The following is a 27856-nucleotide window of genomic DNA, read 5'->3' on the forward strand; positions in this document are numbered from 1 at the left end:
ATGGGAGTCCTCCTCCAATGCAGTAGCACCGAGTCGAGAGGCCGAGGCTTCTGAGATAGTAGATCTTGCCCGGGTACTGGAATTTTTTCAGGAGCTGGCTTTGCTAAGATAAGATTCCACGCGTCTCTTTTTTGGAAGGCTTTGCTGAAGATCCCTACATCTTCCGCTGCTCAAGGGAAACATGCGCTGGGGTCGGAGGGACACTGGATCCGTCCAGAGACAGCTGCTCGGAGGGAGCGTTCCATCCTTTGGAAGCTGTGTACGCTCTGCTTTGGTCTTAACTATCTTGAGCAGTTTGGTATCATCTGCAAATTTTGCCACCTCGCTGTTTTCCCCCTTCTCCAGATCATTTATAAACAGGTTGAATAGGACTAGTCCCAGTATGGACCCTTGGGGGACACTTCTAGTTACCTCTCTCCATTCAGAAAACTGACCATTTGTTCCTTCCCTTTGTTTCCTGTCTTTAACCAGTTATCAATCCACGAAAGGACCTTCCCTCTTATCCCACGACAGCTTACTTTACTTACGAGCCTTTGGCGAGGGACCTTGTCAAAGGACGTTTTGGAGCCTCAATTATACTGGAAAGGAGTTTGTCACTCAAACAGCTCTACTGAGTTCATTGGGCTCATTCATGTTACCAGCTGCTCTCCCTTGTGAGTATGGACAGCTGTGTTAGATTCACAAAATCACAGACTTTTGCAGAAACGTGCACGCATCTCACGATCCGATCAAACACAAAGTTTGTGGAAACCCACAGCAAGCGGTGTAATTCTAATGAGAGCTGTGTGCATCTTTGCAAACTCAGGAATTTTCTACAGGGAATCGTATTTCTTGTCACCTAATGGTTAGCAAAAATTGAGAGAGAAGTTCTTTTTTGGTGGAGAACGCATACATTTCTAGAGCTCTGATTGTGGGCACTGCTCCTTAGTCCCCGGACAAATTACGCTTGAAGCAAATTTTCTATTCAAGTGGCTCAGCTAAAAACAAACATGTTTTACATAAACTGATAGCATCATTCCCAGATGAAAACAAGTTCCTCTTCCAGCTAGAGGCTGACATTCTGTCATTAAAGCATGCATTGTTAATCTCTGTGATCTGCACCCATTTACAATAGGGCAAGCAATTATCTGTCCAGACAGCAGCTTTCAGGGCTGGAATGAAGCTGTGAAATGCCATGTCAAATGAAGAAGAACTGTGTAAACAGGCCACTTGGTTGATTTCCCCCCCCATCAACGTCGAAGAGAAAGTTCTATTTCAAGCGTATGCACCAAACAGTTATACTCTCCTCTCTCTTACCTGAAATGAAGTGGTGGGGTGTATATTCACCCGGGCCTGGTTCCAGTGCTGTCCCTTATTCCCACTTGAAGACCATAATGGATTTTCTATGGTGGTCTGTCCCTTTAACCGCAGGTACACATTCAAGCTTCCTACAAACAAACAAACCAAACCAGTGACAAGAGTAGTTAGCCTTGGTCTGTTTCACGCCGGCCGAGTGACGCCGCAGAGCTGGCTGGAGTGAAATGCTGGCAGGACTGTTTCCCATCGCGTCCCATCTTGCTAGGACACAGTGGACATGCCATAGTTACTGGCCTCCAGACAGCTATTAGTATTCATCCCTCTGCTTTCTGTTCAGCATGGTGGATTTAGTTCTGCCCTGGGTAAAGCCGCTCACTGCTCGTTCAAAAGCATCAAATTCTTTCAGCATGGTGAAACCCAGGGCAGCTGCACTAGGGCATTGGGTGAACAGTTGGTTAACAGGGATGTTAGCCCCCGCCAGCTCCGCCCCTTCTTCAGAGGCTCCACCCATTCATGCACACCATGGCACAGCCTGCACGGGGGCTGCTGCCCCAACCCATTCTGGCCACTGCCCTTTGCCCCAGCTAATGTCCTCCAACCAGTGCTGGGCTACATGGCCACACACACCCCACACTGCCGGCCTCCCTGCCCCTGAGTATGGGGAAGGTGGGCAGCACATGGCCCCGGACTCCCTGCCCCTGAGTATGGGGAAGGTGGGCAGCACATGGCCCCGGACTCCCTGCCCCTGAGTATGGGGAAGGTGGGCAGCACATGGCCCCGGACTCCCTGCCCCTGAGTATGGGGAAGGTGGGCAGCACATGGCCCCGGACTCCCTGCCCCTGAGTATGGGGAAGGTGGGCAGCACATGGCCCCGGCCTCCCTGCCCCTGAGTACGGGGAGGGTGGGCAGCACATGGCCCCGGACTCCCTGCCCCTGAGTATGGGGAGGGTGCACTGCCCCAGTGTGCTGGCAGCGGGGCTGGAGCAGTAGGAATTGTGGGGGCAGAGTGTGGGCGGGGCCATACCTGGCAGTTTGGAAAGGCAACACCTTCCCCTGCCCCATATACCCGTCCCCCAGGCTGCTGCAGCTTCCAGGAAGGACACCACAGAAAGCAAGGAAACATCCCTGGATGAGTTTTCGGGGGAAATTGACGTGCCGAGCTCCCCACTGTGCAGAGAGGAGGACAGGCTTGCTGGAGGGGAAACAGGAAGTTTTCATGGCGCCCTCGCACTTAGGTGCGGGCAGGAGACCTGTGATCGCTCTTAGTGCCCTCATCTACCTAGTCATGATTGGACCTCATTGATATGGATTCATGGGGCCCGCATGTTGCGTATCCTGGCTCTCTGCACTTCCCTATTTCAGAAGCGTACGGACTACCCTTTACTTCCGCTGGGCAGCACTTTACTCTGTGACCAGTTCCACGGCTTTCAGTGGGAAGCCTCCCAGAGAAAGGCGTAGCTGACAAGAACACCCCTGTGAGATAACAGGGAATCTACTAGATCCTGTGTCTCCTAGAGGGATGCACTAGCAATGCAAAGTGCGACAGATGGATATAATGAAAGAGGCCCAGGGAAGCATAGCTCTCCCAAAGTTTCGGCACCAACCTTGTACAACGTCAGCATTTTGATGTAGTTTCCTCTCTTGCCAGGCACACAGAATCATAGAATACTAGGACTGGAAGGGACCTCGAGAGGTCATCGAGTCCAGTCCCCTGCCCTCATGGCAGAACCCAGAACTGTCTAGACCATCCCCGATAGACATTTATCTAACCTGCTCTTCAATATCTCCAGAGATGGAGATTCCACAACCTCCCTAGGCAATTTATTCCAGTGTTTAACCCCCCTGACAGGTAGAAAGCTTTTCCTAACGTACAACCTGAACCTCCCTTGCTGCAGTTTCAGCCCATGGCTTCTTGTCCTTGCATCAGAGACCAAGGCCTCACATGCCTTGAAGGCAGAAGAATTTGTTCCCACACAAACCCCTAAATCCAGTAAGTTCTGCCCAACAAGCTACAGGAAAGCCATATGCCCAGTCTGTGTTAATAGCATTCAGCTGCACGCAAATTCTTTGCAACAGAAAGAGTCCACCCTTAAGCTTTCTAGGCCCTCCCTCTATGACACGCTGTACCTCAAATATCAGAGGGGTAGCCGTGTTAGTCTGAATCTGCAAAAGCGACGAGGAGTCCTGTGGCACCTTATAGACTAACTGAAGTGTAGGAGCATAAGCTTTCGTGGGCAAAGACCCACTTCATCAGATGCAAGTGGGTACATCTGACAAAGTGGGTCTTTGCCCATGAAAGCTTATGCTCCTACACTTCAGTTAGTCTATAAGGGTATGTCTACACTACCCCGCTAGTGCGAACTAGCGGGGTAATGTATGCATACTGAATGTGCAAATGAAGCCCGGGATTTGAATTTCCCGGGCTTCATTTGCATAAGCCGGCCGGCGCCATTTTTAAATGCCGGCTTGTTTGAACCCCGTGCCGCGCGGCTACACGCGGCACGGCACGGGCTAGATAGTTCGAACTAGCAAGCCATTCTGAACTATCTGTACGCCTCGTTCCACAGATAGTTCGGAATGGCTTGCTAGTTCGAACTATCTAGCCCGTGCCGCGTGTAGCCGCGCGGCTCGGGGTTCGAACAAGCCAGCATTTAAAAATGGCGCCGGCCGGCTTATGCAAATGAAGCCCGGGAAATTCAAATCCCGGGCTTCATTTGCACGTTCAGTATGCATACATTACCCCGCTAGTTCGCACTACTGGGGTAGTGTAGACATACCCTAAGGTGCCACAGGACTCCTCGTCGCTTGTACCTCAAAGTTGCACTCTGGTACTCCTGGGTTCCCCACTGAAAAGATGTCTTGTACAGTGGTAACTTGAACATATGCTTCGTACAATGGTAACTTGCAATACGTCATAAAGGTCTTGATCTGTTGACCCATCATGTCCTGTTGGGTTGTATGAGCCATCATTGCACGTGGTATAGGGATCCTGAAGTACGTTGTGAGGTTGGGAAACGCCATAGACAGCTTTTCAGTATGGACAAAGGAGCAGCTATTACTAGACAAACAGGCATTAATGGCCCATCAAGAAGAATCCACTTGGAGAGGGCAGGAACGCGACTGGACAGCATGATCCCCACGGCCGTGCACGGCTCTTTTGCACACATGGACGAAAGCATAAAGAGGCACTGCGAAATCATCCCTTGGTGACTCTCCCCGCCCCCACATCTCAACATCTGGAAGAGCATCTGGAAGACAATGATTCTGATCTGGGAAGATTGGCCCCGGCTATGATTTGAGGAGCTGTGAACTACCTGAACCATCTGTCACGATGATAGACAAGTTGGTTCCAATCTTGCTTAGCCTGTTAAAGATAGAATTTAGACTGCGTTTCTATTTTTATTCCGTAGATGACCCAACTTTGATCTCTCTGTCTGCTCCTTATCATCACTTACAATCCATCTTTTGGTAGTTGTTAAACCCGTTTTGTATTTTACCTTAAACGGTGTGGGTTTTGGTTGAAGTGCTTGGGGGATTTCACCTAAGGTACCCAGATTGGTGCCTGCTCACTTTGTTTTGAAGTGGCAAATGTAGACAGCTTGCGCTGTCCCAAGGAGACCCGAGCAGGGTAAGATGCCTCGTTTCTGGGGTGAGCTCTGGGAAAACTGGTGGGGCCTCTCTTTCTTGGATTCATTCCTGGAATTTCGGTGGGCATGTAGCACCACTCATTGATGGCTGAGTGCACACAGAGCCTGGAGGTGTTTCCTGCTTGCTACTAATACAGCATTGTATTAGATACTCCAGGCTGGAGAGTTAAGGGACCACAGAGGTCCTGCAGATCTGGGTTGTGCCAACAATAATCCCTCTCCCCTATACTCCTTCATTAGGTATCTTTTATTCATCCCTTCTTTGAATAGGAATGGGAAATGGCTCGCCCCCACCCTCACTGCAAGTGACAAAATCGTAAGTGCCACATAACATTTGGCAGGAGTCGAGAAGTCATGAAGTTCATGGACTTGGTGAATTTTTCTCTTGTGCTTCCCATCAGACCCAGCTTCTCCTGCTGCCTGGAGGCTGGAAGTGCCCTTTATGCACCAGCCTTTTGCAAAAAAATCATTTTGCCTTGATGTGAGAAAGTTCACAGTGCCAACGCTCGTAAAAGTCCCTCTTCTCTAGGGACGCAAGGAGCAGCAAGGCCTTGAGTAGAACAAGTCCCCAGGAAAATCAGTTCTATAATTCAATTCTTGTCTTAGCACAGACAAGAGGACTACACATTTGGGCATTCTTTGCTGAAAGGAACAGTCATTACTTCACCACATCTGTGCATTTTCAATCAACCTGGCTGCCTCTTGACTTATTTGATACCCCCGTGCCTGTGTCAGTCCCAAATGCATTGGCTCGTTTGACAGATTCAACCTCCAATAAATGCCTACTTTCAAAATGAAAAACAAAACAAAAACCCAACAACTTGCTGCCAGTCTTGGCCGTGCACTCACATGCACTATGTGTGGGCTTTTGCACGACTCGTTCTGAATGTTTCTTTCAAACTGAGAAAAAATCTGTGGTATAGGAAAATCTGCAGCCAAAGAGGCCTGGAGCGGATACTACAAATCGCCGTGGAGACGAGATACAGGTTTGCACAGAAATGAGAGATGGTATGTTTCAGATGGCTTTACGCCAGTGGGGACTGTGGAGCTAACATGCTGGCAGAAAAGAGAAACTTTAATAACTATACAAGCATTTTGGTGGCATCCATTGATCCTCGCCTTACTAATTGTCAGGCAGCATTCCTGTGCATTGCTGTGGTTAGTTTGCCAGTCTTTCAATAGAGAGAACACTGATGCTCACACCTCTTTTTTCACGGTTCCTTGTTCCTCCAACAATGGTGCATTTCACCACGAGGCTGCTGGGAACCACAGCCACCGGAAATAAGACACGGTTGAGCACGGTGCTACCGCACTGCTTGTGAAAACCTGTGGTGCCTTTGCCCCAGTTCTGCTTCTCAGAATCATGTTTAAGGAGGATGCGCCACTTCTTCATTCCAGTCACAAACGTATGAAAATATTATTGTGGCCTGAACCTGCCGAGCACTGACCGCTCTACGTTCCCGTTGCAGAGGAGCTGGAGTCACAGGGGTTCTGCCCCTCACAGGGAAGAGCTCACAGGAGCAGCTGTTTGCAGAGACAACAGCCACAAACGGTTTCCTGCCTGTGCTTTCAGGGCTAATGAACGTTAAATCCTTGAAAAACGTGGACTTGCATCGTAGAGGAATTGGAGACGGTCTGGAAGAGGGATGCATTCTCAGGGTTAAGTCCGTATGACCTGACAGGACCGTCTCGTACGATTCATGGGTAAAAGCAGCAGATGTTTGGGAGTAAGATTGGAAGCCTACCCCATACTTCCAAACCCTAATGCGATAGAGGGGATTTGCATGCCTGCTTTTGTCTTGGGAGGTAGGATTGGTGGGCTGCGTCCCTGAGGCACCCAGCCAAGCAGTAGAGCTGTCTCGAGACAATGCTATTATGCCTCTCTACCTCCGAGGAGCCCTAAACTCACGCGTCTTTTTTTTTCCAAATTGGACAAACCAAACCCAACCACTTTGCAACTCTCAGCTGTGTGAAGGGCAGAATTTGGCCCTGTCCCAATTAGCACACCCTAGATTCCTGTCAGCAGTCTCAGCCGTGCAGCCAAGAGTTGAGCAGCTGTGGAAACGCCACCTGACACATGGTCCTTAGACTCGGCTGAGCAGTGCCGGCAGGACCCGTCGTGTGATTATACGGTGGACAAGTCAAGTCTCTAGGGATGAGATGCTGACACCTCCCCCGACTCGAACGTTTCCTTGGCCAATGCTGTGCTACTTGCAAGGCCTCACGGTTGCCTTTCCTGCCAAGGAGCAAGAGCAGCTGTCGACGGGATTGATGTGTCTTCGAATGATGCTCACTCAAGCCACGGTGGCCTTAGCCTCTCTTGTCACTGCACACAAAGCTGGCTTGGGGCTGCCTCAGAATTGTTAGTCGTGCAGTGGCAACTATCAAAACTCATCTGCTTTCTCTAAGGGCTAAATGCTGCCCGGAGGTAAAGAGGGGAGTCGAAAAGGAGCCACTAGCATGTGCCAGAGGCAGGTGTTTGCCACAAAAAAAGGGTAATTTCAGCAACAGAAACGCAAAAGCAGCTTGCTGCTAGAAATCCATTCAGATACATTCTGGTCACTCTTATGGGGTTCTCCAGGCCTCCGAGAGACCTGCTGGCAGTTGCTTATGCCTCCGGATGCCATAAATATGTGTAACCGAGTGACACCAGGGCCCTTTCGATATGACATGTATGTCATTAAAAACAAACACCTGCTGTGGATGGTGCTTTTGCCAGGATCAGCGCAAAGGAATCCATCCTGGGATGATGTGATAATGGTGGAGCCGAGAGCCGCTGCGGGCTGGGGGGCAAGGTGTAGGGAGGGGCAGGCTCCGTGCCTCCGGAAGGGGTGGAGCCTCAGGCGGAAGTGGTAGAGCTCAGAGCAGTCAGCTCTTAGCACCGTCCAGAGAATGGTGCTAGGACCTCCCCCACAGCCTTCAGAGCCTTGAGGAACGGCAAAGCGGTGCACCCGGGGCTTTTCCAAGGCACCCGGAGCTCCTAGTAGCCGCCGCTCATGTCTGGGAGCTCTGGGCCCCTTTGAAATGCCGGACCCCTGTGCAATTGCCCCTTTGGCCTCCCTCTTGGTGGGCCCAGGAGACAGCCATCAGAAAAGAGTTATAGCTGCTTATCAGCTGACTGCGACTTTAGCAAGAGTCTCAATAGGCTCTTGCCGGGCACACAAAAGCCTGGTTTAGCACCTGGCTTATGGCCATTTCCTTCGGCCCTATGGAAAACGCCCTTCCTCAAACTGGCACTGAAATGGTGCTCCTGCTGCTGCCCCATGCCTCGAGCAGAGTGGTTCTGTATTGCCCCCATGTGCCGGCTGTGCTGGGCAGGCAGTGACGCTGCTAGTCGGCACACTGCGCCGTGGTCTGTATGACACTGCGCTCGGCACGCAACAACGGGATTACGGGTATGTCTACTCTAGCCCCCTAGTTTAAACTAGGGAAGCTAATGAGTGCGACCATAATTGCAAATGAAGCGTGGGATTTAAATATCCCGTGCTTCATTAGCATGTTCCCAGGCGGTCGCCATATTGGAAATTGACTAGCTTGGAAGAACTGCCCGCGTCTACACGTGGCAGAGAAGGGCGATTCCGAAATAAACCCCTTACTTCGAATTACCATTTAAACCTCATACCCTACCGCTTACAGCAGCGGTGAGGGGCCTTTTTTGCATTGGGGGCTCTTGACCCACAGAAAAATCAATGGGGGGGCTGCACACAAATGAAAAGAAAAACCCACCAAACCCTCACTGAGAAGGAGAGACACTCCCCACATTCCCCTCACACACCAGAGCGTAGGGTGGCTCAGGCTAGCAGATTTTGTGTGCTCCAGACCCACTTCTTGGAGGGAGCCCAAACCCCCAGGAGCTGGAACCAGGGAAGCCAGGGCCACATCTGGCCCCTAGGTTCCTTACCCGTGACTTAGACGCTGCAGACCTTGCCTATCTCAGTAGGGGCTGTGTGCTCTTTTTTCCACTTAGTAAAACCATATTCTTCTCAGGCAATGAGGAGTCCTGTTAAAGACTAACAGATTTAGTTAGGCATAGGGCGTTGTGGATAAAACACACCTTGTTAGTGTTGCATCTGACAAAGTGGGTTTGACCCATGACAGCTTGGGACCTAATAAATCTGTTAGTCATTAAGGGGCCACAAGATTCGTCGTTGTCTTTGCGGATACAGTCTAGCCTGGTTCCCCCGCTGAGACTGGTCATGATTTCTCCCGTCATTTCTCCGACACCCGCAATGACAATAAAGTTGCCTTCCTCTCACCTATGTGCTGTCCATACATGTGATAGTAGAAGCTGAAACAATACGCTGTGTTGGTGACTCCATAAGGGTTTTTAGGGGCTACGCTGAAAACGGGACTGAGAAGTCTGGCTTTTTCTCCTTCCAGCCTTGGGCGGGACGTTTCAATGTACATGTAGAAACCTACAAGAAGACCAGAATGGAAATGGTTACATTTTGTCTTTAAACAAACACACCCTCTCTCGCAGTGTCAGGATGCTTCTACCAGGGCTGTTTGGAACCTGGAATAATATTTCATCTTCACCTGAGACCGCTGGGTCTTGTTTGCCGCACTGGGCCTGCATAAACCCCATGGGTTTCTGGGAATAAATGCTTCCATGAGATTGGTTACAATTACTTTTTAAACCTTTGCTAGCAGGTCAGCATTCACAGGCACTGTACCACGATAAGCCAGCAGGTATCAGCAAGAAGGAGGCATTTTATGTATTTAGGTGCCAGATCTCAGACTGAAGGCTGCAAAGTGTTTATATAAACAGTGAGAAAAGAACGATTTTTAAAATAATGAAAAATGTCTCGATGGCATCTTGTCAAAGAGCCTGTCCGAAAGCCTCACCAGTCATGGCCCAAAAGCCCATCCTCAGTGAAAGACCATGTTCAATAATCCTGAATCCTAGAATCCCAGGGCTGGAAGAGACCTCAGGCGTCATCGAGTCCAGTCCCCTGCCCAAAGCAGGACCGACCCCAACTCAGTCATCCCAGCCAGGGCTCTGTCCAAATGAGACTTAAACACCTCTAGGGATGGAGATGCCACCCCCTTCCTAGGGAACCCATCCCAGTGCTTCACCACCCTCCTAGGGAGAGAGTTTTTCCTAATATCCAACCTAGACCTCCTCCATTGCAACTTGAGACCATTGTTCCTTGTTCTGCCATCTGCCACCACTGAGAACAGCCTCTCTCCAGCCTCTTTGGAACCCTCTTCAGATAGTTGAAGGCTGCTCTCAAATCCCCCCTCCCTCTTCTGTCGACTAAATAAATCCAAATCCCTCAGCCTCTCCTCAGGTCATGTGTTCCAGCCGCCTAATCATTTGGTTGCCCTCCACTGGACCCTCTCCAATGCATCTACATCCTTTCTGTAGTTGGGGGCCCAGAACTGGACACAATATTCCAGATGTGGCCTCACCAGTGTCAAATAAAGGGGAATAATCACTTCTCTAGATCTACTGGCAATGCTCCTCCTAATGCAACCCAGTAGGATTCTGATCTGTGATTTACTCAAGCACAGGCAACACAAATTTGATTGTGTTGGGTAGCACAGGTGGGTGATAAGAGTATGAAGTCATGTGAGTTCTCACTACCCTGCACTGAAAGTCAACATTCAAACACATGGGCTACATCTACACTGGCCCCTTTTCCGGGGCTTCAAAGTAGGAATAAGACCCTCCGGAAAAGGGCACTTTTTCCGGAGGATCGGGGCCAGTGTAGACGCTCTTTTCCGGCTTTTTTAAAAGCCGGAAAAAAGCGGCGGACATTTTTATTTAAATGCCGCGGGGGATATTTAAATCCCCCGCGGATTTCCCTACGACGACTGGTGAAATTTACATGCCCCTTCCGGAAAAGGGGCCAGTGTAGACGAGCCCATGGAGAAAGCAGAATCCAGCCCTTGAGTTTACAGGGATGGCCGATTTCCACTCACACCCTTTAGCAGGATAGACAAATGAAGACAGGTGAGGAAACTTTTAGGTCGGCCAATCTGAGAGAAAGAGAGTCAGAATTTAAATGATCACACGGGACATAACATGGCAGAATGTTTGAAATACACATTACGACAGGGCCCACTGTCTAAAAGTGATCAGCCTTACGGCATTAGATACGGTGACAAGACTGGTGAGGAGCCATACAATGTGGGTTTAGATACAGTTCTGAATGTCACTAATCTGTATGTAAATGTTCAGATGCAAATTTTTTGCTTTGGGGTCATCTCCATTAAATGTTATGGAGTCTCCAGCAAATTAACACAGGTCAGCATTTTGGGTATGTCTAGACTACAGGCTTACGTTGACATAAGTTTTGTCGACAGAATCTGTTGACAAAACTTATGTTGACATAGAGCGTCTAGACAACATTCAGTTCTGTCGACAAAGCAAGCCGCTTTGTCGACATAACAGTGTGGACGCAAAGGACAGTGTAGATGCAATAATGCCTTCTATTGACAGAACTCTTTCGACAAAAGGCATTATTCCTCGTAGAATGAGGTTTACATACGTCGACAAAACTGCTGAGTTTTGTTGACGTTATGTCGACATAACTCAAAGGCAGCGTGGGCGCAAGTATAGTTTTGTCGACAAAAGTCCACTTTTGTCGACAAAACCCTGTAGTCTAGACACACCCTTTGATCTGAAGTGCTACAACGTGTCCTTAGAAAAAGACAAGGCCTTGGGACTCAACCTGCTGGGTAGATGCTCAGTAGAGTTATATTGACAGATATTAGCTTGGGGACTGTTCCTGCAGACATCTAAGCTACGTTTTACCTTCTTTGGATCCACTTCGGTCTGCATTGGGTCCAGTGTTTGGAGTATATTTGGTGTCCCGGGTGGCAGTGCTTTGTTTCGTCCAGTCGAAATTATCCGTGTCATCTTGAGTGAACAGACATATGTTGCCATCTTCGAATCCACAGTGAAACTCTCCTACAGTCAACATAGTGAATAAACATGACTTCAGTCACTGCCGGCATTTTGTGTGTAACTGTCAAAAGTGTGGAAATGCAACAACCTTTGGAAAGGAAATTGGCCATTATTAACGTTGAACACCAAGAGTTATTTTATAAATGTCAAGGGGGTGACTTCCTTTTCCATGGCTATTTATTAACTAATCACTTATCCTCCCACCTCTTTTGGAACTGGAAGTAGCCAATCAGGTAGCAAGGGCAAAACCAAAACCAAAACCAAAACAAACAAACAAAACAAGTACAGTACAGTAAATGTGTTAAATGTACAATTAAAAATAAAATAAAGGGAAAGCTTTAAAAAAGATTTGATGAGGTAAGAAAACTATTCCTGTGTGTGTTTCATTAAAATGAAGATGGTGAAAAGTAGCATTTGTCTTCTACATTGTAAAGTTTGAAAGCTTTCAGAGTGAATGGTTAGTTGTAAACAGTTCAAAGAAGAGCCATAACTTTTTGTTCAGAGCTACGGACATTTCAGAGTGACGAGCAACCTCCATTCCCAAGTCTATTGTAACTCTGAGGTTCCACTGCATTCTCGAATTACAGAATACGAGAAACTGTTCGCAGCAGCTGAGATCCAGTTTTACTCCGGATTGTGGCTGGCAGATAGAAAAAATGCTGATGGGCCTTAAGTACTCTAGACTTCTTCTCTTTCCAGCCATATTATCGCACATCTGACTAAACACCATGCATGGGCCATAAAAGGTATGTTTCTCATGGCCCATAGCAGTTTTGATCTCATTCAATTTGCTGCAAGAGTCCCTAAAGCTCAGCACACAACCAAAATGCTTATTGAGATTTATTTTTGTCAAGTATCTCTACTGGGATATTTTGTCACATATCACTGCTATAAGTAAATGTATATGGATTTCGGTGTAGTAACATCTTTTCATAAAGCTAGCTTGCTTTGCCTTTGGAGAAACAATAAGAAAGATCTGTTTTCATCTGTTTGTGCATCTCATTCTATACAGGATTACAGTGTTTTTTTCAAAATCCTGGGTACGAATAACAAGATATTCACTGGTGGCATCTTAGGGTATGTCTATACTAGTTCGTTAATTCGAGCTAAGTAGGCAAATGAGGCAACCAGAGTTACAAATGAAGCCCGGGATTTAAATATCCTTGGCTTTATTTGCATGTTCCCATTCGGTCGCCATTTTGAAATTTCACTAGCCCGATCTCACTGCCACGCGGCTACACGCGGCAGTGAAACATTAATTTGAACTAAGTCCTTAGTTCAAATGACCTGTTACTCCTCATTCATGAGGAGTAACAGTTAATTCGAACTAAGGATTTAGTTCGGATTAACGATTCACTGCCGCGTGTAGCCTAGTGAAATTTAGGCTAGTGAAATTTCAAAATGGCGACTGGATGGGAACATGCAAATAAAGCCAAATATATTTAAATCCCAGGCTTCAGTTGCAACTCCGGTCACCTCATTTGCCTACCTACCTCAAATTAATGAGCTAGTGTAGACATACCCTTAGAGTCTATAACCAAAACATATAGACTTGTGAGCAAAACCCACTTCCTCAGATGAATTGGAGTGGAAATAACAGAAACCAACACATCTGATGAAGTGGGTTTTGCCCATGAAAGCTCATGAGTCTATATATTTTGGTTAGTTTTTAAGGTGCTACAGGATCACTTGTTGTTTTTAAAGTTACAGACTAACATGGCTACCCCTCGAAGATATTCACCAGAGGGACTTGAAATGTCTCCACTAAATTTCCCAGTCTGGAAGAAAAGCTCTCTCAAAAGCTAGTTTCTCTCACCAACAAAAATTGATCCAAGAAAAGACATCACATCCCACACTCTGTCTCTCTAATCTCCAGGGACCAATAGAGCTACAACACTGCTTCATACAATCATAGAATGCTAGAACTGGAAGGGACCTCGAGATGTCATCAAGTCCAGTCCCCTGCCCTCAGGGCAGGACTAAGCATTGTCTATATCATCCCTGATCGATGTCTATCTAACCTGCTCCTAAATATCTCCAGAGATGGAGATTCTACAACCTCCCTAAGCAACTTATTCCAGTGTTTAACCACCCTGACAATGAGGAAGTTTTTCCTAATGTCCAACCTAAACCTCCCTTGCTGCAGTTTAAGCCCATTGGTTCTTGTCCTCAGAGGCCAAGGAGAACAATTTTTCTCCCTCCTCCTTGTAACACCCTTTTAGATACTAGAAAACCGTTATCACGTCCCCTCTCAAGTCTTCTCTTTTCCAAACTAAACAAGCCCAGTTCTTTCAGCCTTCTCTCATAGTGCATATCCTCTAGATCTTTAATCATTCTTATTGCTCTTCTCTGGACCTTCTCCAATTTCTCCACATCTTTTTTGAAATGTTACCCAGAACCACAATACTCCAACTGAGGCCTAACCAGCACAGAGTAGAGTGGAAGAATGACTTCTCATGTCTTGTTTCTACATAGATATTCACCGTGTCTTCCACTGGATCCCTTCCAGCTCAAACAAACAAAAAATCCCACCCTTTTCTCGTGTTATTTCAACACCTCTGAACTCCTAGGTGTGTCAATATCAGAATGAATGGAAAGGAAAAGTTAACCAACAATAGCATAACCAGGTTCAAAAAAGAATTTGATAAGTTCATGGAGGATAGGGTCCACCAATGGTTATTAGTCATGATGGTCAGGAACACAACCCCATGCTCCAGGTGTCCCAAAACCTCTGACTGCCAGAATCAGAGACTGGATAATGGGATGAATCACTCAATATATTCTCCTCTTTTGTTTATTTCCTCTGAAGCACCTGGTCACTGTGGGAAGACAGGACCCTGAGCTAGATGGACCATTGGTCTGACCCCGTATGGCCATTCTTGGGTTCAATACAGTAGTTTACAGAACCTCGGTAACTATTCAGTTTGACCGCTCTAGGGATCATCACTCTGGTTCTTTCTTATTTATTTCAACCAGTTTGTCCTTTCCTAGTACAAGTGCACACCTTTCCAAAGCAAAGCATGGAATCACTATGGCACGCAGCCACTGCTAATCTCCCTTATCAGTCCTGAAGGTAGGTACAGATAGACGAAGTTATGACCAGATTCTGGTCCAACAGGAAAGAAAAAGAGGACGTTTTAACAACCGTATGCAAATGCTTTTTCTTTCAAGATTATTAGCCTAATGGTACAAACCCAGGAAGTGTGGGTGGGGGGCTACATGGCTAAATAATGACATTTCTGTCCAAATTTCGCTGAGGAACCCAGAGCTGCACCCATTTGTGTACATTCACTTTCCCCTTTCACTGTTAATCAAGGACTGTTTGCTCAGAGAACTGGAGGTTCTTGGAAAGCATAAGACCTTCAGGGATTAATCAGCAATTAGGAGCACAGGGGAATGGGCATATCTGGAAGCCCCAATCTTCTCTTGATTGGAGCACTCTTGGTTTAGCAACTGGGAATTAAAAAAAACCCCATGTGTTCCAACCGGGAGTGCAAGTCATGCGTGACAGAACTAACATGGACCTTACGGAATCCACGGACCATTGCTTTAAACGAAACACGGCCCATTTATTGCATAACCACGAAGCAACCCTCAATTCAAAGCTAATTCTTCCATGGAAGACGCGCAGGAAAGGATAAAGATACTTACTTAGGTGAGGATTGACTGGAGCTGGAAGAAAGAGAGAAGAACACAAATTAGTGTGATTTGAAAACGTTCTTACAACCGCTATTCTGCTGATTCTACATCTTCCACTGGGGACCATCTGAGGGCTGCCTACTGTTTGGGTGAGCACCACCTTCCTGCTGGATGGAGAGGATTTTGCAGCTCTGTCGTGGTCTAAAGAAGTCACCATTGAGTAACAGGAGATGTTCCTTCTTTCCTCAGATGAACGTGCTCCTTCACAGCAATCTCAGGCATCACCTAGACTGTCACATCTAGAGACCATTACCTAAGACCCTTACACCTAGAGACCATCATCTGAGACCCTGGCACTTAGTGACCATCACTTAGGGTGTGTCTAGACTACATGCCTCCTTCGACGGAGGCATGTAGATTAGCCAGATCGGAAGAGGGAAATGAAGCCGCGATTAAAATAATCGCGGCTTCATTTAAATTTAAATGGCTGCCCCGATCTGCCGATCAGCTGTTTGTCGGCAGATCGGGAGAGTCTGGACGCGATGCCCCGACAAAGAAGCCTTTCTTCATCGACACAGGTAAACCTGGTTTCACGAGGCTTACCTGTGTCGATGAAGAAAGGCTTCTTTGTCGGGGCATCGCGTCCAGACTCTCCCGATCTGCCGACAAACAGCTGATCGGCAGATCGGGGCAGCCATTTAAATTTAAATGAAGCCGCGATTATTTTAATCGCGGCTTCATTTCCCTCTTCCGATCTGGCTAATCTACATGCCTCCGTCGAAGGAGGCATGTAGTCTAGACACACCCTTAGGCCCTTACACCTAGAGATCATCATCTGAGACCCTGGCACCTAGTGACCATCACTTAGACCCTCACACCTAGAGATCATCATCTGAGACCCTCATACCTCGTGACCATCACCTAGACCCTCAAACCTAGAGACCATCATCTGAGACCCTGGCTCCTAGTGACCATCACCTAGACCCTCTCACCTATTTTAAGGGAGAAGGTAGCTTTCCAGCAAACAGCCGGCTGATGTCTTATTGCTCATGCGAACACATGCTGGAAAACGTGTAAAATTCACAGAGCGCAGAGGATTCACATTAGACCCTGTTCTCCTCTTACCATGGGGTCAGAGCAATGCACCAGCCCTCTATGATGGGATTTTCGTCCATAAAGTATTCATTCTTATGTGTTTAAAGATGTCGGTGTGTGAAATGTCACACCTGCCATTTGTGCCTAGTTCACACTTCCCCTTTCACATGGTTTCTGGTTTGCAGGGGTACAAAGGAGGAGACAAGAGGGTCCGGGTTTCCCACCCTTCCGGGAAGACATGATCGAGGGGCAGCCAGGCCAAATTTCAATGGTGCTGGCATCTGGAGTCCCAGCCCCCCAGAGGTTCGGACGTTTGGACCTGGGCTCTTGAAGCGTCTTGGGGAAGTGGAGATGGAGATGGAGGATGTGGTCAAGGGCTCCCAGAACTGCTTGGACCCTCCCAGGATGCTGTCCATCAGCCTACCCATCTCGCTGGGTGAAACCATGGGGCTGGGTGCAGGGCTGGGAGCCTGTAGAGAGCTCAGCACTGGGGCAATGGAGGGGTGAAGAGGGCTGGATGGGGGGTGGGGCAGTAGGAGGAGAGGGTGGAGCTGGGTACCGGGAGGACAGATCGTTTTTGATGCAGAGGCACCGTAAGAGAGCTGGGGGCTGGGTGCATGTAGGGCTGGGAGCTGTGGGCCCGCTCAGGGAAATTCCAGCTGCCCCCCTTTTTCACTGAAGTTTTAAGTTGGAAAACCATGGTTGGGAAAGAAACAGAAACTGTAGCATTCCTCACAAGCACCCGTCGGCGCTCAAACAACAGCACGGTGGGCAGAATGTCCTTTTCCTTGAAGAGGAAGTAAAGCACAGAAAGTATCCTACTCTAGAAACGAGTACACGACCAAGCCGGGTCTGTCGTTGCTCACTAGTTGCAGTCTATACTTACCTTTCAAACACTAAAAGATTGACAGCTCTTGGCCAGGATATTAATAAAATAGAGTTCTTAAATCTATTATCCCAGCGTCCTCTCTGTGATCTTCCAGGTACAATATATGCATATCAGATGCATATCCGAGAAGGGTTATAAACTTGGAAGGTTAAGACGGTAATTTTAGAAAATATTACAGTAATGACTCTTCTAATCCACACAGATCCAAAGCAGGATGATAAGGTGCAGTAATGTGAAGCCTCGGAGAATGGTCGATAAATGTGATTGTGCGGTTCGTAGATCCGTGGTATAACTGCTTTGAACTCCTTTGGATTCATATTCCCATTTTCCCTCCATATCATCAAGTGATCCCTCCCCTGTCACCCATTTCCAGCCTCCGACAAACAGGGTACGTCTAGACTACAGGCCTCTGTCGAAAAAGAGTGTTTAGACTACAGCCAGTTCTGTCGACAAAGAAAGCCGCTTTTTCAACAGAGAGTCTAGACACTATCTTTTGAAAAAGCACAGCGTGGATGCAATAGCGCCTTTTTTCAACATAACTTTGTCGAAAAAAGGCATTATTCCTCGTAGAATGAGGTTTACTGCCATCGACAAAACTGCCGCATTCTGGCGACTTACTGTTGACGGAACTCGGTGGTAGTGTAGATGCAGGTATAGTTTTATTGACAAAAGTCCACCTTTGTCCACAAAACCCTGTAGTTTAGACACACCCACAGAGGCTAGTGACACCATTCCTACCCATCCTGGCTAATAAGTATTGATGGACCTAACCTCCATGAATTTATCTAGTTCTTTTTTGAACCCTATTAAAGTCCTGCTCTTCACAACATCCTCTGGCAAGGAGTTCCACAGATTCACTGCGCGCTGCATGAAAAAAGACTTCCTTTTGTTTGTTTTAAACCTGCTACCTATTAATTTAATATGGTGCCCCCATGTTCTTGTGTTATGGAAACAAATAACTTTTCCTTATTCACCTTCTTTTTGAAATCAGAATGATGGGTTCCTAATTATTGGAGTAGGGATGAAATTTATCCCTGCCTAAAGAGTCCCCTGAAGACCTCATCATACAGTTCAAGTGTGAATTAAATGGTCCATAGATCATGCACAAGTGTGGATTTGAGTTGTTATTTAGGAAACAGAGACCTGTTTTTGTAACATTTACTCATGAGGGATTGTGCGTTTTGGTCCAGAATCAGAGAGAAACACTGATCTAAAGAAACTGCAATTTAATTTTGCCCTCAAATAATGTTTGAGGAAACCCTGTAACCCTCCCAAATTGCGGATGTGGAGATGAAGGCTTTGTTAATAACAGACTTCTACCCAATCATTGCTCCACCTGTTGATACTGCTAGTCACCAGCTCTGTTTATGGCTATAAGTACTTTCCTTCTGACCTTCCTTCATGAGTTGTAGTTAGCTGGAGATTCAACCTGACATTTAAAAACCCCTCTTGTTTAGCAGCTGAAAAGAATGATCTGTGATTTGCCAGAGAAACTTGGTCGTTAACTTCCATTAGATAACCTCACATGCCTTCGTTAAACAAATTACCTTTCACTCTCCAAGAAATATTCATTGGCTGTGCTTCTTGAGTGGCTGAGCTCAGAATTAGCTGAAATTGCCAGAAACTGCATTTAGTGAGGCTTGCTTTGTAATTGCACAGAGAAGCTTTTATAGAAACTATCATTAATGGGTCACCTTGAGTCATGCTTTTCAGACTGCTCAGAGTAGAGCAACCAGACCCAAAAGGGCTGGGGGCCAAGACGGCTTCGGCTCATACTGATTGACAAAAACAGAATAACAAATTCAACTATGGTTAGGCTGAACTTATTTACACACAGTGAACTGGCAAAAGAAAAGCACTCTCCTATGTACTGTAGCAGGGAACGATAAAGCATGGGCAAATGATTCTCAAATTCTCATTTCTGAAAGGTCGGCTGCGTGAGCCAGACATTGCAAGTAAAATTAGCCATGAAAAGAAGCTAATGGATGATGGAAGGACTTCATTCCCCAGGTTGAGTTCGAACCATCTAGAAAATCTTTGAAGTTCAGAGTTATAACCGTTCGAGTTCCTTCATCCTGACGCTCTTGGGTCTGACAGGGTGCGTCTACCCTGCACCCTTAGCTCGAAATGAGCTATGCAATCTGAACTCTGCAAATTGCGTAGCTTACCTGGAGTTAATTTAGATATAGAGCACTCTTCCAAAACATCTCTTACTCCTCATGGATTGAGGTTTACAGGGGCGTTGGAATAGCATGCCCGTTGTTTTGAAAGCTATTTCGAAAGAACGGGCACGCTGTTGAGATGTGGAAAAGGCTATTTCGGGATATCAGTAGTATCCCAAAATAGTGTCACTGCCTAGACACACCCAGGCTTTGTCTACACTGGCATGAATTTCCGGAAATGCCTAAAACGGAATACTATTCCGTTTTCAGTTTTTCCGGAAAAGGAGCGTCTACCTTGGCAGGCTGCTTTTCCGGAAAAGCCCTTTTTCCAGAAAAGCATCTGTGGCCAATGTAGACGCGCTTTTCTGGAAAAGAGCCCCGATAGCAATTTTCACGATCGGGGCTTTTTTCCGGAAAAGACTACTGGGCTGTCTACACTGGCCCTTTTCCGGAACAGTGTTTCGGAATAAGGACTTATGCCCGAGTGGGAGCAGAATAGTTTTTCTGGAATAGCGGCTGATTTTGTACAGTTCAACGTCGTTGCTTTTCCGGAAATTCAAGGGCCAGTGTAGACAGTTCGCAGCTTATTCCGGAAAAGCAGCTGATTTTCCGGAATAAGTGGCCTAGTGTAGACACAGCCCCACAGTGTTCTCAGAACTTACAGAATTGTGATAAAGCTATTGGATTCTGCTACATCTGTTCTGTCTGTTCACTTAACTTTTTCCTCCAGGCCTGCAGGCACTTTAGTTTTGAGGCTTTATTTCTGGTGATCCATGCCCAAGCAGGTCATGCCACACAATCCTTGGCAGAGAACTCTTCTATGTTCTCATTTTCTACTCCTTGGTAAACAAAAGGACACTTTCACATAGTCAACATGGAAGTTTCTTTCCATTTATGAACCCTGTATATGAACCTATTTAAATTTACCTCAAATCACTCAGGAGAGGGTTGATTTAGTTGGGACTGGTCCTGCTTTGGGCAGGAGGTTGGACTTGATGACTCCTGAGGTCTCTTCCAGCCCTGGGATTCTAGGATTCTATGAAATCCTTCCAAAGTTAAAAACTTGAATAAGGAACGACTGAGATGGCCTTATGTGGGAATCCAAAGAACACACACAATTTCACTCACTGCCAGGAGATGTTGTGAAGACCACAAGTATAACTGGGTTCAAAGAAGAATTAGAGAAGCTCTCAGAGGACTGGCCCATCAATGACAATTGGCCAAGTTAGTCAAGGATGCAACTCCATGGTTGGGGTGTCCCTAACCCTCTGACCGCCAGAAGCAAGGACCGGAGGATGGCATGGATCACAACAAATTCTCCTGTTCTGTTCTTTGCCTCTGAAGGATATGGCAGTGACTACTATAGGAAGACAGGTCACTGGGTTAGATGGACTATTGGTCAGACCCAGTATGGCCACTCTAATATTCATAGAATCCCAGGGCTGGAAGAGACCTCAGGAGGTCATCGAGTCCAGCCCTGGGCCTGCAGAAGGAAATATTCTTAGACACCTCATTAAAAAAACTAACAGTGACTTCTGAAGTCAGTACCTATATTAAATACACTGTATCTTCAGCTGCCTGATTATATTTTTTATTATCTCACACATACAGAATGGGAAGCAACGATCTAGGAAGGATTCCTGCATAAAAGCATCCAGGGGTCACCGTGGACCACAGGCTACATATGAGCCACCAATATGATGCTGTTGCAACAAAAACAAACATGATTCTGGGCTGCATTAACAGGTGTGTTGTGAGCAAGACACGAGAAGTCATTCTTCCGCTCTACTCTGTGCTGGTTAGGCCCCAGTTGGGGTATTGGGTCCAGTTCTGGGCACCACATTTCATGAAAGATGTGGAGAAACTGGAGAAGATCCAGAGAAGAGCATCAAGAATGCTTAAAGGTCTAGAAAAGCTATGAGGGAAGGCTGACAGAACTGGGCTTGTTTTGTTTGGAAAAGAGAAGACTGAGAGGGGACATGATAGTGGTTTTCAGGTATATAAAAGGGGGTCACAAGGAGGAGAGAGAAAAATTGTTCTTCTTGGCCTCTGAGGGTAGAACAAGAAGCAATGGACTTAAACTGCAGCAAGGGAGGTTTAGGTTGGGCATTAGGAAAAAGTTCCTAATTGTCAGGGTAGTCAAACGTTGGAATAAGTTTCCTAGGGAGGTTGTGGAATCTCCATCACTGGAGATATTGAAGAGCAGGTTAGATAAATGTCTATCAGGGATGGTCTAGAGTCCCAATACTGGGTCCCGCCACGAGGTGGGGTGCATTTCATTCAGATCTGTATTAGTGACAGATCAGAGAAAAAAAGTCCTCTGGAAGAAGCACGTTCTTACTCTTGGAACAGGTGCCCTAGAGATTAAAAAGTCTGGAACTTTTCAGCTTAGAAAAGAGGAAGAGTAAGGGGGGACAGGATAGAGGTCTATAAAATCATGACTGGTGTGGAGAAAGTGAATAAAGAAAAATATTTACTTGATTCCATAACATGTCACCAAATGAAATTAACAGGTAGCAGGTTTAAAACAAACCAAAGGATGTTTTTCTTCATGCAGCGCACAGCCAATCTGTGGAACTCCTTGCCAGATGATGTTGTGAAGGACAGGACTTTAACAGGGTTCAAAAAAAGAACTAGATAAATAACTAGAGGGAATAACCTGATGATTCCCTGTTCTGTTCATTCCCTCTGGGGGCACCTGGCATTGGCCACCATTGGCAGACAGGACACTGGGCTACATGGACCTTTGGTCCTACCCAGTAGGGCCGTTCTTTCGCAAGCAGGAGGGGCTCTGCCGGGGCAAGGCTAAACACTTCAGATGACTTAATTAGTCAGCAAACCCCTGACTGCAGCAAGTAATCTTGTGGGGCAGGAGTGTGTTTGCCTCTCACATGCTGCCACAGCTAACTTGTAAAGCAACCTGTTGTGCTCCACAGGCAACAACCACCACCAGAGGAGACAGTGAGGAGATGTGCTAAGTACCCATCTGTTGGATGCTGCTCTTTGTACCTCTTAGGATGAGGAAGGGTGATCCAGGGGTTGAGCTACTAAGATGGGACTCATGAAACTTACATGACCTATGTTTAATTCCATGTTTTCCTGCATACGCCTCAAATGACCTTGGGCAAAGTGCTTAATATCTCCAGGCCATGATTTCTGCAAAATGGAAAGAATAGCACGTCTCTACTTAGTAGACGTATTGCGAAAGGTAAGAGAGTATCCTCGAGTATTGGGTTCTGGAAGTTTTTTCCCTTATACAAAACTACATTGTCCTTTGGATTATTTGAGTCAGGCTAGCTGTCGATTAATAACCACTTTTCCCCTTGAATTTCTATTAAAATGTTTCTTCTTTCAGCACCTGCTCTGGTTAAATCAAATGTTTGGACACAAATATGTTGATTAAGCCTTGACTATACTTACTGGGAGATCGGTGCTATGAGGATCGATCTCTCAGGAGTCGACTTAGTGGGTCTAGTAAAGCCCAACTCAATCAACCACTGATCACGCACCAATTGACTCCAGTACTTCACTGGCGTGGGAAGAGTAAGTAAGGTTAATGTGAGAGTTTCTCCCATTAATCCACACAAAGAAGACGCCATAATAAGTCAAACTAGATGGAGTTGTGTACCTTGGATCAACATAGTCCCTTCGTGTGGGCCTGGCCTCAGACAACTGCATTCTTCCAAATGCAAAACTCTTAAGTTTGTCTCACCTTGAGTGTCGGCTTACTTTCCACAAGTGAAAAGTACAAACATGGTCCTGTGCAATTGATATTTTTGGTTCTTTCATGTCGTTTTTCCCTTGTAGATATTAACACACAAGGGGTGTGTCTACACTGTACTTTAACTCAAAATAAGATACGCAATTTGAGTGACACAATTTGTATATCTTATTTCAATGCTATTTTGAAATAGCTTATTTCATCATTTGGTGCTGTCTATACAGTGCCAAATTTCAAAATAAAGCGCTATTCCGAAACGTCCCTTACTCCTCGTAGAATGAGGTTTACAGGGACATCGGAATAGCAAGCCCAAAATAACGGGCTTGCTGTGAAGATACAGAATTGCCATTTCAGGATACTCTGGTACCCTGAAATAGCGTTGCAGTGTAGATGTAACCAAAGATAAATGATTGATATTTGGCTGAATCATGATTGGAATGATAACAGATCATGAATCATTCATTTGACAAATGTAGCCTATTTTCCTTTCCCTGAATTGTGCCCAAACAGCTAACAATTTTCTCAGAACTATTCATTTCTTCAAAACTATTTGACAAAAAAATTCTGGCCGTGATCCTTAGCTCATCTCGGAGCCGTCTATTATAGCGGATATCCAACAATTGAGCCCCCTCTTAAGTTTTTGTATGGCACTGGTCATTGTACTAGCTATCTGCTAGTGTGTCTAGAAATTACACTGGTTAGTGTTGACTTGACATGAAGTCTGTTTCCTGTTTGGACAAGAGTTACATGGAATCAGATTCCTGATGCTAAAACGTGCATTTCAGCATGTTTTATAACTATCCTCCAATATATGCTTACATTTACTTTATTTTTTCCAGCTAAAAATCCTTTCAGTCATTAGGCTAGGTCTTCAGTTCCACTGACTTCGGCAGAAATGCTCTATGTGGGAGATGGACCTTTCATGATGATATTTGCAGAAAGTGAACACAAACGGGAAACAAACAGGAACAGAGACTTTAACTCATAAAGCAAATATTTGCCAAAAACCCTAAGGTTTTTGTGTAGCTCTCAGAGTCAACTGTTGCCAATATTTGAAGGTTTCCGTAAAACAAGAGCTAGTCTGATGGAGAGCTAGTCTGAATTTTGTGTTTGAAACACTGTGGATGAAAGTCTTTTTTCATCAACATTGCCATGTTTGAAAAGGCTCCGTTCCTTTTGTATTGGGAAATAAAAACAACAACGGAGATCATAGCATTTCCCGGGAAATACAAAGCCCTGTCCATGCCCAGCTCTGCACATAGCAGTGAACTTCACCCGAGGACGAGGATCTGCCCGTGACAATTGAATTGCAGGATCGGGGTCTTAGACACAATACTACCCATTTGTTCAATTTCAGCATGTGATAGAAATGGAGAGGTCCTCAAGTCCAGCCCTCCGGAGCTGAGGGAGGACTAAGTAAACCTAGGCCAGATGCTTCTCCAATCTGCTCTTAATCTCTTTGAAAGACAGGGATTCCACAAGCTGATTCCAGTGCTTCATTAACTTTATTGTTACACAGCTTTTCCTAATTGCTAACTTACATCTCCCTTGCTGCAGATTTAGCAGATCGCTATTTATCTTGCTCCCGGTGGACATGGAGAACATGTGACCACTATGATCTTTTTTGCAGCCCTTCACAAGCTAGAAGAGCGTTATCAGGTCCCCCACCCACATACTTTTCCTCTCTCAAGACTAAACTTGTCTGCACCACAAGCATGGCCCTGGCAGCTCCCATTGGCTGGTTTCCAGCCAATGGGAGCTGCGAGATTGGGCTGTAGGTGGGGGCAGCATGCCAAGCTTCTCCAAGGGAGTGCGGTGCACAGAGAGAACTTGGTCCCCACAGCTGGCCATTTTGAGTGGCGTGTGGGGGCAGAGCAGGCAGAGCGCCTGCTTCAGGCTCCCGTTGGGTCCTGGGATGGTGGCAAGCTGGATTTTGCCAGCCTTTGCTGTAACTACACATTACAAGTTACATTACACTGCGTGGCCTATATTCCAATATGTTCCCTGGGACCGGGAGGTTTCCTTACCGCTGTATTTGATGACCCGAATGGTGGAATCTCCCTCCCCAAATCTGGTGATGGGCGTGAGGCGGACTTCATAGGCCTCGGGTTTGATCAGCTCAGTCAGGTTGTAGGTAATTAACTCTCCTTTCTGAATGTTTCCATTGACCGTGATCTCTTGCTCCCACCAGCGCTGCTGTCCGGCCTGCAACCAAAAGAATCAGGGAAAGATTGGAGCTTGTCACACATTTCTCCACCATTTCATTCTGAAAAGGGAGTCCCGGGGGGGCGCAGAAGTATGGCATTAGGCGTACGTCTCATCACTGGCCTGATGAGCTCTAGATAAGAACACGGAAACTCTCTGACGTCATCGAACGCATAAAAGTCCCATTTGTATAACTGAGGCAATATTGAATTGAGATTGCAGAGATAACTGGCCTTAAAATCCACAATTCCTGCCCTTTGCAATCTGAGGGTAAATAAGTTAGGACATGTCCATACCAGGAACTTATTTTGAAATAGCTACATTTGAAAGAACAACTCCCGAAGTAACTATTTCAAAATAAGCTCATTCCCCGAGGAAAGCAGGAGTACTGATTTCAAAATAAAAGGCCCGTTATGTTGAAATAGCAGGCTCGGTCATGTTAACGCTCTGTTTGTTATTTCAAAATAAGGGGGGGGGTGTCTTTTGAAATACCTCCCTAGTGGAGACCAGGGCTTATTTCTATTCTTTCCTCCTTTTGCTATGCCTCAAACAACTCGTTCCATGTTTTGCTGTTCCACATCCATACCTACCCGATATTTCAGACTCACGCAAAGGAAAACAAACATGTTTGGTTTCTCATCTTAAAAACATGCTAACATGTAAGGGAAAGAAACCAAAGACAAGACACCAAGGACCAGAGCTTTAAAAATATTTTGTGGCCTAAAATGCAGATATGCACCACTATGCTTTTGAAAATCCCACTGGCACTTCTTTGCATCTTATGGCAACAAGAAACGTTTGGAAATTCTGACCTTAAGTTCCAGATTCAGCTAAGAGAATCAATTGGGTTGCAGTAGGTCTTACGTGTACCCAATTTTGAACATCTTTCAGTGATTGCACTGAAAGATCGCCAATTTGTGGAGACTTGGGGTATGTCCACCCAACAGGGCTAAAGTCGATTAAGCTACGTACCTTCAGTAATGTCAATTGCATAGCTGAAATCAATAGAGCTTCATTTGGTTTACGGTGCTGTCTACACAGCAGGAGGTTGAAGGAAGAGCACTCTTCCTCCGTCTTCCCTTACTCCTTGGGAAATAAGGGTTACAGAAGTTGGAGTAAGAAGTGCTCCAGCTCAACATTATTGTGACATAACGGCTTGCTGTGTAGAAGCGCGTTGTGTTCTTTTGGAATAATGTCAGCTATGCTGACATAACGCTGCTGTGTAGACATACCGTTATAATCCCTGAAATCCATTCACAGCATGGCCGGGCCCTGAAAGGAGAATACATATAAAGGTACTATCGTGCCTAGCAGCGCTACTACCAATGTGTCCTTAGAATCGCACCAGCCAACTGCAGTGACAACAGGTCGTGCTTCCGCCACAAACTGGTCGGAAATTTTCTACAAGAAACTCAGTTTTGCTGCAAAACGGCCACTTAGTAGAACAAGTGTCAAATCTATTCCAGGCATGACAAACATTCTGTGAAGCAAAGGCAGGATATCCCACCTTGCTCCTCCCTCCAGGGGACGGAGAAGCACCACAGTTGTGTGCTCTGGTTTTCCAGCTTCCCCGAAATTCCAGGGGATGATGTAATATGATGGGATCTGAGGGCACTGCCGAGAGGGTCAAATCAGGTTGACTTGCTTAGAAACAGGGCCAATCACAGCCCAAGATCGCACTATAAGGCACTAAAGCAGTCACCAAGAGCACTTCTGTTTGCCACACTGGCCAGCAAGAAGTCGCACTAGCAATCTCTTTAGGCTATGTCTACACTGCAGGTTTCTTGTGCAGGTTTTGCGCAAGAGTCGTTGCGCAAAAAGTTCTTGCACAAGAGCACACCCACACTGCCATGTGCTTTTGCGCAAGAGCATCCATGGCAGTGTGGACGCTCTCTTGCGCAAGAAAGCTCTGATGGTTTTAGCCATAGGGGTTTCTTGCGCAAGAAACCCCTGTTGCCTGTCCACACATGCCTTTTTACACAAGAGCTTTTGCGCAAACCATCTTATTCCTCGTAGGAAGAGGAATAACTCCTGTGAAAAAAACCTTTTGGTCTTAAGATTTACTGTACTTTTTCTTGCGCAAGAGCGTGCTTGTAGTGTGGACGCTCCGCAAGTTCTTGCGCAAAAATGGCTGGTTTTGCGCAAAAACTCTGCAGTGTAGATGTAGCCTGAGACACTCCAGCTTCTCCTCTGCCACAACCAGCCCCACACCTTGGATGAGAGGTTATGAAAACCAATCTCACCACATTCAAACAGCTTCTTCCAATCCCAAAGAACCAACCACATTCT

The 27856-nt window shown here is 46.3% G+C and overlaps 1 protein-coding gene across 2 annotated transcripts in view; it reads right to left on the minus strand.

Annotated features, from left to right (window-relative positions):
- MDGA2 (MAM domain containing glycosylphosphatidylinositol anchor 2) overlaps positions 1-27856 on the minus strand; it is a 634890-nt gene that overhangs the window by 13068 nt on the left and 593966 nt on the right. For both annotated transcript variants that reach the window (XM_075926141.2, XM_075926142.2), the window contains exons 11-15: positions 25390-25567; positions 15508-15528; positions 11704-11859; positions 9200-9358; positions 1297-1427 (exon numbers count right to left, since the gene is read on the minus strand). In XM_075926141.2, coding sequence (XP_075782256.1) covers positions 1297-1427; positions 9200-9358; positions 11704-11859; positions 15508-15528; positions 25390-25567 — 645 coding nt within the window. The remainder of the gene's footprint in view (positions 1-1296; positions 1428-9199; positions 9359-11703; positions 11860-15507; positions 15529-25389; positions 25568-27856) is intronic.

Source organism: Pelodiscus sinensis, chromosome 5 (genome assembly GCF_052426305.1).
Source record: "Pelodiscus sinensis isolate ZL-2025 chromosome 5, ASM5242630v1, whole genome shotgun sequence".
In the NCBI taxonomy this organism is placed as follows: domain Eukaryota; kingdom Metazoa; phylum Chordata; order Testudines; family Trionychidae; genus Pelodiscus; species Pelodiscus sinensis.